General features: G+C 40.4%; 1 protein-coding gene across 8 annotated transcripts in view; it reads left to right on the top strand.

Moving 5' to 3' along the window:
- ARHGAP24 (Rho GTPase activating protein 24) overlaps positions 1–13,584 on the top strand; it is a 184,349-nt gene that overhangs the window by 159,469 nt on the left and 11,296 nt on the right. For 7 of the 8 annotated variants that reach the window (XM_058837941.1, XM_058837942.1, XM_058837944.1 and 4 more), the window contains one exon: positions 6,369–6,576. In XM_058837941.1, coding sequence (XP_058693924.1) covers positions 6,369–6,576 — 208 coding nt within the window. Of the gene's footprint in view, positions 1–2,580; positions 2,737–6,368; positions 6,577–13,584 lie in introns of those variants that run through there. The other variant, XM_058837947.1, reaches the window with a different exon arrangement.

The raw sequence follows: 13,584 nt of genomic DNA, 5'->3' as shown, positions 1-13,584 counted from the left end.
GCAGCTCCTTGCTCCAAGGCTCAGCAGCAGTGTAGTGACATCATTGCTTTCGAGGGTTGGCGAGCAGGCAGTCAGGGGCGATGTCTTGGAAGGAAGGATCACAGCCAGCGAGGGGCTCACTGCAGAACTGCTGCAGAGATCAGCTATCACCGGCAGCTGAGGTAGCACTGGGAGCTGTTTGCCCCCTGTACCCCCCTCCCCAAGGCCCATGGCTGCTGGAGTTCAGTCCTGCTGGAGGCTGGCCAGGAGGATGTGGATGTGTGTTGCATTTCAAGGTGTCGGTGTGAATTAGAGCTGCCTGTGCCCCTTTTATACCGTTAACTATCTGAGAAATGTTTGGAAGTTGAATAAAGGATTAACTGATAATTTTGCAGACAGCTGCCTTTGTGCCTGGGTACAGCCTTAGCTGCTCCAAGAAGTGCTTCAGCTGTTGATTCTTCCCCCATATGTTCTGATACAGAAACTCTCCAGTCTAAAACTCCCAAGTGAAGCAGCAGCACTTGAGGCAGAGGACAGAGTGATAGAGGTGATGCTGCCAGTTTGCTTTCCTCTATGTAAAATTTGTTTTGGTTGCTTTCTTATTTTCTGTCAAGGCCCTTAAGTCAGAGCTGCAGAATGCTGGGGCATGTATTTAACTTGGTCCATGTCCCACTGAAGTCAACAGAAAGATGGACATTAACTGGACTCAGTCAAGCCCTTACTGTGGTGGCACTGGCGCATTAGGTTAACTACATTTGTCTTATTAGTTGATTTAATGAATTATTGCAACTTCATTTGAGGATTGTATACCTAAGTATAAAAAAAGGCAAAGCTAGCCTTCTGTAAACCTAATCCATAATTGCATAAAGCAGATCAATTAGATCAAAGCTGTGCAACATGATGCAGAAAATATAATTAGCAGAGAAAACCGCTGGCTAATCATGGGAAGAAATACAAGAGAATCATGACATCATCTTCACCAATGGTACCAGGTAGAGAGCCCTTCCTGGAAATCCAGATCAAAGTTCCACTGTGATTGGCACCTAAAAATCAGATGCCAGACTTTTGGGGTTTGGGGGTCATGTCGTAGGAAAAGTCGAAGGTGAGAGGGCAGCATCTGAACAGAGACAGAGCCAAACATCTTTAGACTCCGGCTTGAAGCAGATGCTCTCTGTTTGAGTACCACCACAGGCACTTCCATAGAGAACATGCATTGTCAGTGGAGAAAGCAGTGTCTGAGGAGGCATGCAATGGTGAGAACATTCAGTAATGTGGTGAATTTGGTAAAGCAGAGTTGTGGAGAAGGAGATGGCATTGGATGTGGCCAGAGAAATAGTGCAGGCTCTGATGTGATCAACTGTGACAAGTTCCCTGGTGATGTTTTCAAGATTGTCTCCTTTCCTTTTGTGTATCTAATTCTGCAGTTATGTCAGAGTTGTTTTTGTGGGCAGGTTATTGGGGTGTGAAGATGTTCTAATCTCCAGGGTGGGAGTTTATCTTACCTTCTCTACTGCCAGCATCACACTGACTGTGGGGTTGGGAGAAGTCTTGAAGAAAATTATTCAGGCAGGAACAGAATTCTGCTACCACTGGTTTTGGTGGGGTTTTTCCTCTCCTGTATGTTCAGAAATTCTGTAGAGAAGAAGAAAACACTCCCTGTCTTTGATCCACTCAAAACAGCACTTACTGCTGGGGAACATCTGAGCAGAAAGCTGATGGGAAATAATAATTTTAAACTCCTTATTAGGTGTTTTGTGGCCATGACAGCCATTTCTTTGTGTTATTCCAGGTCTTTGTTCCCAGCCCCACTGTTGAAAGCCTTTCATCTGATCTGTTACTTTCTGTCAATGAATTACTGATGAAGAATTAAGAGCTGTTTAAAATTTGCATCCAGATTCTAAGTTGCGATCAGTTTAACCTTAACTGACCCTTTCTGATCAGTACAGCCCATGAAACCAGAACTTGTTTTGGAAGCACCAGGATCCCTTGATCCTTTGGTGCATATGTACAGGTGTGGGCCATCTATGAAAACAGCCTTCAGTGCCTTTTGCTGTCTGAAACCTTCTGACTCACTGAATGCGTGCACTGTCATCAATCTAGAGTGGCAAGTGGGCTTTTTTGAGGTATTCCTTATTTCAAGGCATCCCTTAGGGAGCAAGGTGGCCACCTAGATTTTTTTTTCTTTTTTCCTCCAGAATCAGAAGTCCATGGACTTTATATGTGATCCCTGCCTGTCTTCAGTTAGCTGAGGAAATAATTGACTAGTAATATTCTCAGATGTTAAAGCCATACTCTAACTGTGACTATGTACCATGAAAAATAACCACAGTGCTTCCACAACTCTTGAGAAGACATATGCAGATTTTGCATATAGCATTGTGATGTTTTTCATAAGGTTTCTGGATATCTGTTAGGCATGGAAACCCAGTTTCTCAAAGTGTTTACAAAACTTTTGCCACGGGAATGTTCTAGTTAATGAGTAACTGCTCAGCATGCCCTTTACTAACATGTGATTTTCCTCTTTGATGTTATGCGTGATCCTGGCTTAATTGGATATAGCTTTACAGACCTGCAAGGGCTCTCTGGAAAAGCAGTTCTGCTGATTAAATCTAATGACTGGTCAGAACTGGATCCTGTGCATTTCCCTGCCTTCCACCAGCTGTGGGGAAGCCAAACCAGCGCTATTCTGAATCTCACAGTTTCTTGTTGATTTGTTTCTCCTCTGGTGCCCGATCCCAAGGATAAACCAATCCTCAGGTCAGCTCTTGTGCATCTGTGCATTTCTGGATTTTGGAGACATTGAGATTTAGGAGGAGCCACTTGAATTTAGATTACAGCAGGATTTATGAGGGCTCTCTTACTACCTTCTCTAACAGAGATGTTCTTGTTTAGTTACTGTAGTGGAAATTTACTCTTAAGTAACAGCATTTGAGATTATCTCCATGATTTTGGTTCTAATCTAGTTTCCATAACTTGGACTGTCTTTTCCTTTCTTCTTTGCAAAGGAAGTGCACGTAGTTACCAATTATAGCTGACAGTGTTCATCATTTTCTCTGCCAGACATAATGGAACTGCAGTTTTCACAGGAATGCCTTTGCTTCCAAATAGTCAACCTCTTAATGCTTGTAGACTGTTCATCTGCAGCATCTCTGTAGCAGTTAGTTGTGGCATGAGAGGGGATAAAAGCATTAGAGAAGGGCAGTGGAAGAAGGTACGCTGTACCCAGGAGACACCAGAAGGATGATGAGCCAGGTAGAAGCTATGGCAACATGATGTGGAAGCAGAGTTGTCACGTTTCTGCCCCTTCTGTACCTTTGCCATAAGGCATCAACAAGTCTGTAACTTCAAGTCAATGTTTGTGCAGGCTTATCATGACTGATTCATTTCATGGCTAAGTGCTGCCTGGTGCAGTGTTCTGTGTGTTCTAGGTGGAGGAAATGTTTCATTTGGAGAATCTTGTTCAACCTACACTTAGACGCCAACCGAAGTCTACCTGAGATTACTTCCAATGCCAAATAAATTGAAAAACTTAAATTGATTAATTCCAGTTATAGACCATCTTAGTGCTTTCTGGTTCCCACCTGTTTTCAGTACATTTTGTGTTGCGGTGAATCAGCAATTTATAATAATATAGTAAAGGTTTTTGCTCCCACTGCACAAAATGACCTTACTCTAATTTTATTAATTATCTTACTAGATGTGCTTTGAAAAAAGAAAAAGAACCAAAATGAACTAAAAGAAAAAGTAGCATCCAAAAATGTATTAATAGAAAGTGATGTGTTTTGATTATAGTGTCATTACTAATATGAGCTCCAAAGCACTCTGGTAGGTCTAAGAGTTTACACTCGCCTACAAATGGAAGCTGAAATATGCACATTGCTGATTAAAGAAAGTTAGCACGGTGAGAAGAAGGTACAGCCAGTAGGAGAAAGCTTATTCCTGCTACTTGTACTGTCAGTGGGCATTAATTCTAATTATGTGTACACTGTAGTGGTATAATAGCAATATCCAGCAGAAAGTCTTGTGTTTAAAACCAGGACATCCCAAGGAGGCTTAGGCTGTTGGTTCATAGGGCAAACTGGAGTAGGGTGGCCCAGTCCTGCACCTAAGAGGGAATAACCTTGGGGAAGGGACCTAGATGCCCTGGGGTACGGTAAACTGGACACGAGCCAGCAGTGGACCTGGCAGCAAGGAAGAATTGACAGCAGTCTGGGCAGTACCAGCAGGAGCAGAGCTAGCAGAAGGAGGAAAGTGATTAACGTCTTTGGCTTCAAAATTTTAGACTTTATTCCAAATATTGTATCCTTTAACAAACAAAAACCTGCCAAAACCAGGAGGTGGAGATAATACTAAGGTGAGTTGAGCAGACTAGGGTTGAGGAGCTAAAAACTTGCCCTTTGAAGAGAGGCAGAGAAAATGGGGCTTGTTCAGCTGGGAGAAAGGAGAGACTGGATGACAATGAAGTGCAGCTTTCTTGTATATTATCAACTTGGAAATCCCCAGACTCCCACAATCACATAGATTCCTTAACTGACTTCCAGTGGACCTTCCCCCTTAATTCCACTACTTTGAGAAGGAGAGTGTAGCTAGTGGAAGGATTTGAGGATTTTCTTTGTGTCAACCAGCTGCAACTCTTAACTTGTAAAAATACAGATTCAATTAATACTTCTCCCGTCCCCATAATCAGTTTTTAGGAGGTTAGGAAGGTGTGCAAGAATTAAGAAAACTTACCTAGCATGCTTAGCTCCTTTGCCAGCCTCGAGGCCCCAGACTTCATGGATGCTACATCAGTCAGTATTCTTCTAAGCTTGACTCTGAAATTACAAAAATTTCTTCTTTAACTGCTGATTTTTGGGCTTTGGGTTTTGTACAGCACGAAGAAAAGAGAGCTAGTAAGGAGTGACTGTGTGATGTTTATTCCCCTTGCTTACTGCTGGTTTTGGCATCCCCAACTGTGGGTACCATGGAAATCACAAGGTACACTGCTCTGCATCTCAGACACTCTGTGGATGTCTTAGCAGGACATCGTTTACTCTCTCCAGTTACTTCCTCTTCTACAGTAAAAATAATTAAGTAAATAATTAATTTTAAGTACAAACTCCAGACCTTCCATTTGGTTAACTTGAGACTTGCCCTGCATCCTTGAGCATTTACAAGGCAGCTCTCTTACCTACAACTAAAGTGTAAATTACCTTTCTGTTGAAGGAATAATATGCACATTAAAGGTTACCCAGATGGATGTTTCTATCTGAATTGTAATCTATGGGTGAATTAAGTTTTTAGGTCAAAATCAAAAGCTGTCTAGTTCAATTTTAGGCTTTTTTTAGAAAAAGGAAACCAAAACAACTCTGTTTTTCTTGTTGAATATTTTATATTTTTAAACCAGCAGGAACAGTGTGCTCAGTGAAGGGCACAATTTACTGCCTATTTTTCTACTTTACAGTATACGTCATTGCAAAAGTGAAGTAGTCATTTGGTCTTTAATTTCTGATCGTGACTGCCTTAGAAATATTCATTGTCTTGCTATATATAGAAATTAGATTGCCTTGCTTCAGCCCTAGTACTGTTGAGCAAGTGGTAGTCTCAAGAGAGATCTTCCAGCACAGATGACATGCCTGAAGATTATTGTGCTGCTCTGCTGCTGCTGCTCTCCTTTGAAAGGAGAGGCAAAATAAGCTGTAAAGAGTAGCTGTCGTTCCAGAGGTAGCACTGATACCCTCAGATCAGGGTTGAAATTAATTCTGTCATAAAACCTCCATTTTCTTCTGAGCTTAAGCACAAATTCAGGCTTCCTGCATCCTGACATATTTCACCTTTCATGTCAGGAACTTCTTCTCGTACACAAAATTTATTATTGCTAAAACAGATGGTGATAATGCAGTTGGTAATACATAATGGATTTATCATTGTCTAGTTGGAGAACAAAATAATAATTCCATTCAGTAGTGACAAAATGCTGTTATATTTATAAATATTTTTCTCTTCATATGTACAGACAATGTTTATATGTCTTTGGAACTGATATGGGAGGTACTTGCTAATTAGGCATTAACCAAAAAAGATGGAGTTACGCATCACTTTTGAATCAGAAGTTTTGTGAGAGAAAATCCTGTTTGTGTTATGTCTGTGTTTTCTGTGCCTGTGGTCTCACAAATAATTTACGGTGTTTTATTTTCAATAATGTTTTTAGCATTGTTGAAAAATGTGTCAGCACTGTATTTCCAGAAGAGTGTCAATGGTGAAACGAAAATTTTGTTCTTAAGAAAGGAGTAGGCTAATTGTCCAGGCATTTAAGTGACCTTCAAATTGCGTGGGTTGTAACAGAAGGTGTGGGCTCCTCAGATGTGTTTATGATGCTCAGTTGAGTCAGAGCTCTCTTTTTGGCGCAGGTATTTTTGGGCAGAAGCTGGAAGACACTGTCCGGTACGAGAAGCGCTATGGGAACCGCCTGGCTCCCATGCTGGTGGAGCAGTGCGTGGACTTCATCCGACAGCGGGGGCTGAAGGAAGAAGGCCTTTTCCGACTGCCTGGGCAGGCTAATCTCGTCAAGGAGCTGCAGGATGCGTTTGACTGTGGAGAAAAGCCTTCTTTTGACAGGTAAAACCCTCCAGCTGTTCCCCACTCCTTGCAGCCGAGGCAGGACGTGGTGTGCTGGGCTGGCTGACCCACAGTGCTGTAAAACACATGGCAGCAATAGATGGAATGACATGTTTTTGTAGGTTTCTCTGTGTGTTTCCTATTACTGCTCTGAAATGTCTTCTTTTTTATTCTGACTTTGATGTCTGATTTCAAAGCGTTTCTGGAGAACTTCCTTTTGTGAAAAGTTGGTTAGGAGAAGTATTGCTAATGTTTTGGCTTAATCAAAAATATCTGGATTGCCTTGATCTTAATATCATTTGAAATGCAGTGGTGATGCTGGCATTTAGTAAGTTCCACAAAGGAAGAATTTCTGTTATCACCAATCTCTGTGTGTTCTGTTATCTATAAAACTGACTGGAAGGGAAGTGTACTTTCATGCATTTCTTTATAATTTTGGGCCTTTGGTCTTATAATAAATCACTGTGACCATAAAAACAAACCTATGTGGTCTTGAGGGTCCAGGTCTGATTTGTATTCCAATATTTATGCAGTTTTACAGGGTTAATGAGAGGTTCTGGGCCAAGGAAAACTTGGTCCTGTTCACACAGCTGGGCATGACTTTACTTTACTGTAAGCAGTTGTAGTCTCATGTGATTTTTCTACTGCCTTCCTGTTAGCAGTGACAGCAGTGGTCACATATCCGGAGTGTGCAATCAGAGAAACAGAGCCAATGGATTACGAGTGCCACATAGACTTTTTAACTCTGACCAGAATTAGTATAATGGTCATGAAATTTCAGTTCAAGAGACTGTTGAACAGCTGTTGTCCTCAGTATGTGCTTTAAGTGACATCCATAACACACCCCTACAGTGGCATCAGAATGCTTCACTGCAATTGTGGGCCCAATGGGATTTAAGAGGAAGAGGCAGATTGCATTTATTATGTGAGACCTTTGTCTGATAGTAATCCAAGTAACAGGAAGGAAAGTGTAGCTTGATCTTTTAGTGCAAAAACATTCCATAATTCAAACCTGATTGCTGGAAATCATTTATGTTCCTTCATTCCCTGTTCCTGTGAAGTGAGCAGATTCATTAAGCTTGAAGGTTTGTGCATCAGATGCACAGAAGGCAGACACCTGTAATGTTCTTTCATCTCCCAACAGTCTCCTCAGTCCTGACCCACACTAAAAGAAAAGTTAAGAATTTATAATGCTCTGGAAAAGTGACTTGGCTTCCTATGAGGTTTTTTTTGTTTCTCATTTGAAGGTGAGTTAGGATAATTGATAACTAAACGGCTTTATGGAGCCAGAGGACTATAGGAAGTGACTGTGTTAGCTGATAAATGTTTATGGTGTGCTCACTCACTGTTCAAATACCATGTAGCTTATTTAAAAATGGTAAAGAAGCATCTATTGGGCACATTTCCTTACTTGAACATTATGATAAATATTACTGATAATGCCTGTCTCTACCAAAGAGTAGGCAAGTGGCAGAAACAAAAGGTTATTTTTCTGTGCCTGTAAACCAAATAATTGTGGAGGAAATGCTTAAGAAAATAAGCCACAATGAACTGTGGGAAGATGATGTACTGAACACCCCACTGAGAGATACAGCTTGAAGGAAGTGCACAAGTTCTAACTACTCCAAACAAATGAGACCAGGGCTCAGCTGCACTAAGTTTTTTTTCAAGGTTATCTATCAACATCTGTAGCACAGACTAATGAGCCCCATGAACAGGTATGTTGGCTGAGCTTTAGCAGATGAAAAAGAGAAGAGATTTTACATGCTACTGCTGTGAAGGATGCACGTAATCTCTACTCTAGCAATTAGAAACATCAGCAGGAGCTGCCTATAAATCCCTGGTCCTGCAGTTCTGCTTCTGAAGCTCAGAATTTAAAGAACACTGACCTTGTATGTCCCCATGTCTTGCACAGGGTACTTTTCCTGTTTACTTTTTCACATTTGAGTTTGGAGAGGTGTGATTCAGGTGTAGCAGTGGTCCGGAAGTCAAGCAGACATCAATTCTGCTCTGATCTCTGCATCATTTCCATTGAGCATCTTCTCATTTTCTCCAACCTGTTGTTCCATTTGTAAACTCTTGAGTTAGAGTTTATTTCACAGTGTTTGTACTTGTGTGATGACTTTGGTTTGGGGTAACTTTTCATTGTGTTGAACAGGAGCATGGGCTCTGGATTTGATGCAGCCTGTTGGGCAAGCTGAACTCTTGGAAAGTGGCCACAATATGAAAAGTGCTGTAGAGAAAGAAAAAAACACATACATTAGGCATCCATGCTTACTTTTTCTTTTGAAGCTCTAGATCCTCTGTGTTTAATATGTGGTTACATGTTACTATTAGCCAAAAGTCTCACCATGTGAAAACCACCCAGGTTCTCCCTATGAGTTTGCATCAATACTAATAGACATTTTTGCAGTTAGAGCAGAGCTGACATTTTTATTCTTGGGGCATTGAGCACAATGGAATACAGGTCACACTGCCGTAGCGGTGCTGGGTCACTGCCTCTGGCAGGGAGAAAGACTGACTGCTGTCATCAGTGTTGGAACTAACACAAAGAGCTGATGTTTGAGGAGTTTGCCATTTTTCATACTCACATTTTTTCTATGTGCAAGTACACATAAGTCAGACAAACACTTTAGAACACATGAAGATGCTTTGAAACATATGTGTAGGCTTGTGTGTATTTTTGTGTGGAAAATTGCTGTTAAATAGTCCTTCTTTTTATGCCTTCATAGCTGATTCAATAAAATACGTAACATAGAATTAAAAGCAAAACCAAAGGTAAGATCATACACCCATGGTTAGAACTCCTTTAAAATATCATCTCTGTTTTAAGATGGTCACACACCTTAAATCACCGTACAGGTTCTGGGAGATGGAGTTCAGAGGCACATTCTGTTCTTTAGCCCAGAATTCTGCTGCTGTCCACAGTTCTTTGGAGACCCTGCCCTTCTCTCTCCCCTCTTGCCTTCCTGTCTATGCCCCCTTGTCAGAGAAGACCACAGAGCAGGCACAAGCAGAGCGAATAAAGCAAATTAGAAACAAGAAGGGGAATAGTTTAGGTCAAAAGAAAATGCAGCCATATTTTGAAACATAAAACATATCTGAGAAATGATTGCTCTCACGTGAGTTTTCAGCTGGGTGTTCCAATACTGAAGTCAGTTATAAAAATGCAGTGGAAAAAACCTTTACTTACTAATTTTGATCTTATGGTTGGAATGTTGCTGAAGAGTCATGTATGAGAATGGAACTAGTGTTTAAAGTTTTTCAGTCTCACAGACTAAGAAAACCCTGTGTCTGATCTGAAACATCCAACACCACAGGCCTCCCTCTTATAAAAACTGAACATCATAATTTCTTGCAGTATTGGAAAGGTGAGGGTGCAGCTGCTGCAGCTGAAAACTGCTGAGGCCTTTTGTGTGAGGAAAAACACAACACCTCAAAATTGTGTGTCAGTTTAGAAGCAAAAATCAATAAATACCTCACTCCCTCTGAGAATATCTGCACATATTGTGAAATTTGCTTTAAGGAACTAGCAGTGCAATTAGGCAATCACTCATGCTTGCTACTATTTGAAATATCCTTGGTATTTCCAGTACAGCTCCACCTCTGTGTGAAATTGCCCCCTCCAGGGAATCCATTTTCTTTGCCCTTGGGGTATTTGCTTCTTTCTTCTTGTGTGGCTTATGTTTTACTTATAAAGTCCCTCATCTCCTTTACAAATCATACATTTGTAATGACACAAAGTGAATTATGACCATTTGTTCTGTGAAATTAGCAGAGAGAATATGGCACTGCATAAGGAAAATTGCATAAGGATTTGTTCTCCAGTTTTTACCTAGAAGGGGTACAGAATTGGATTTCTCTTTTTATATTGCCTCTTTCCATCTGCTGTTCGTCACAATTGCTATCAGATGACATGTGAGATAAGATTGCTTAGGGAGAAAAAATAGTTGAAATGTCACTGAAACAAATATGAATAAAAAATTAATGTGATTGATGTATGTGGCTTGGATTTTCAAAACTATTACTGATGTACATAGTTCAGTGATTCAGAGAGTTTAAAAGTTACATAGCTCACCTGCCAGCATTTGTGTGCATGCACAAGAGAGAATATGAATATTCTCACATAAATTCATATTTATCAAAACATTTTCTTACGAGTATGAATTCCTCTAAGGAAGAATATAGTGTATTATAGGACAAAATGTTACTTACTGCTCTGGTCACCTTTGCAATCAGCTGAGAAGAAGATACCTAAGTGTCAGTATCTGATAGCTGGCAAATGGTAACTGTTATTCACTGGAGCTAAATAATCCAGAATGTAGAACTGGTATGTTCTTGTGCACCTAATCCATGGGATTGTTGAAACAAAATCAATGTCGAGATTGAGGTGAGAAGGAGCACATGCACAATTCTTTTTCTCCTCCAGAGGCAAAGAATGCTTTAAAATTTTGGTGACTGCAGGAAATGGGACATGTCTCAGTGGGGCTGCAGTCTTCATTGGCACTGTGCAAATGGCAAGTACAGACACTGGTTGTAAAAATTGTTCTTCGTTTTCCAGAACCAAGCCTGTACATAAGAATTTGTTTAGAAGCAGATAGTTTCCCACAAAGAAGGGGCTTTATAAGCTCTCCTACTGGCAAAGTGCAGTAATCCCTAAAACTCCACATTGTTATGTGAAATGAAGTCTTTACTCGAAAGCTTGTTCCTGCCAAACACAAATGGCCTTAGGCCTGTGAAAATTCCTGTTTGTTTCTGCTGGTTCCAGACTTTTTCCCTGTTCTTCTCAATCTGCTCATCAGCGATGCCTCTGGACTCACTTCCATGTCCTTTCCAATTCCAGCCCTTATTCTAACCAGCTAACAGAAATAGCCTCTGCATATAGCACAACTTAAAGACCTAGTCTAGCAATTAAATACACATTAGGAGACATATCTAGTGTGATGCAAGGGTCATTAAATTAGTTTAATTGGTGTCCTGTTGTGTTTTCAGTTAGGTTTAGTGTCCTCAGAGTGTTTTTAGTTATTGGCAGTGAATGAACATTTGTAGTTGCTTTGAATGAATTTCAGTTTCAGAAATGGTTGGTTTGTCAGCTCTGATTTAAAAAAAAAAAAGAAAAGGCAGCTACATATTTCATTTGCCAGTGACCAGTGATTTCTTAGAGAAATCTATCCTTTAAGAAAGGATGTCATTTGGTTACTATATGCAAGGTTTGAGAGAGTGGTTTTTTTCAAACATTCTTATCTGGATTGCAAAATTTGTAGCTTTCTCTTCCAGCAAACAAGAACAGGTAGGTTATTTGTTGTGGGTTTCCATGTTTTTACATATGCTTGCAATCCTTGGAAAAGCTTGGAGAAATTTAACAGTTTTTCTGACCAATCTATCAAGAGAAAATAATTCAAGAGAAGTTATATTCAGTGGAGCTGGTAGATCTTTTTCCTAGAGGGAGCCCATCTGTTTCTTAAACCTCTGCCCACCTTACCTGAAAGTACTTGTGTCTCTTTCTTAAGGATCTGTATTTTTGGAAGTAATTTTTAACATCCTTCCCCATGGAGTTTGTCTTTTTCTTTGTCCTAAAGTACTGTCTTCATTTTTGTTTTTAAAGCCTTTATAAACCTGCATAAATTGGCTGCTGTTACAATTACTGTAATTGGTATCTAACTTGTAAATAGAGTCTGCCAAACTTCACTATTCCTTGTGGACTGTGGAAGGTAGCGTGCTTTGTAAAAATGGTGAGCACAAGGACAAAGGCGTAGGATAGGTTTGGTTTATTTCTCTGTCTAAACAAAGACACAAGAATAGAGATCGGTTAACTTATACTAGAGCCAGACTGGTAAATGCTTTCATATATGTTTCACAAGACAAAATTTAATCTGGTACTTAAATGAGGCACAGGGCTGCTTGTACTAGATCTCTGCATTATGTAGGAAAATTATATAGAGTAATGCTTTGAAGATTCCCACACAAGGGAAGAAATATCACATAGCACACTAAGTTAACCTGACCTTTGAATTTCTGGACCAAAGCCTCTCTCTGAAAACGAGTCAAACTGGTACACAAACTGTAATGTTCTTCTTTGTTTTATTACCAGGACTCCTAAATTGAATTATAGCCTCTCAGCTTGTTGTTCCCTACTGTTTGTTCTTCATGCAAACTGTTTATGTGCCATCATGATCTAGAGCTATTTTTGGCACGGCATTAATCTTTTTGTAATGTGACCTTGCCTTGTTAATACTTCCTCTCAGAGAGTTTATGAGGGGCTTGTTGGCTTTGTGCTCTGAAGCGCTGACTCCAGCTCTGTGAGCACCCTGTCTGCTGGTCTGAGTGTGAGGGTTATGCCTGGATTTCTGGGCTTCAGGGATATTGTTTATGGTAGAGAGAGTGAAAAACTCCAGGGAGTGTAATCGGTCTGACAGCCACTTCCACGGTGTCTGTGGTATCACAAAGGAAAGTGCTGTCAAAACAGCAACGCCGTGAGAGATATTAATGACAAAGTTCAGATGAATGGGGCTTTAAATATGGGCAGTCTGGCTGAGGAGAGGCTGGGACATGTTGGCATTTGTCATGCCTGTGCATGAGCAGTGCTGGAGTGGGGGGATGCTCCTTTGGTAAATGCCACCATGAATGCAGTATTAATATTTCAGTGTGATAAGTCATCTTCCTCAGACCTCCCACGACAACGTGCCAAAATAGCTGTTTCTCAGCCTGCTGATGCTTTTTATGTTACATTCAATTTCCCACTTTGTGCTTCGTCATTCCCATTTCAAGCTCGTAATCGTGCACTTAGAGAAAGTCTGCCTTGGTTAATGAGAGTTGTTCTCATTTAGATAACAGAGGATTTTCTGCCAGAATTGACATACTGTATTTTAATAAAAATTAATGAATACTTCTAATCGTGTTAATTATGAATGTGTAATCATGAAACACTTTGATATTACACAGTCAGATAATAAAATAAGTATGAAGATAGGTATAATCATTAAATTTCTGTAGCTGTAATGATTCTGG

Source organism: Poecile atricapillus, chromosome 4 (assembly GCF_030490865.1).
Source record: "Poecile atricapillus isolate bPoeAtr1 chromosome 4, bPoeAtr1.hap1, whole genome shotgun sequence".
Classification (NCBI taxonomy): Eukaryota; Metazoa; Chordata; class Aves; order Passeriformes; family Paridae; genus Poecile; species Poecile atricapillus.
The sequence above is the reverse complement of the archived record's forward strand: the minus strand, read 5'-3'. Positions and strand labels throughout refer to the sequence as shown.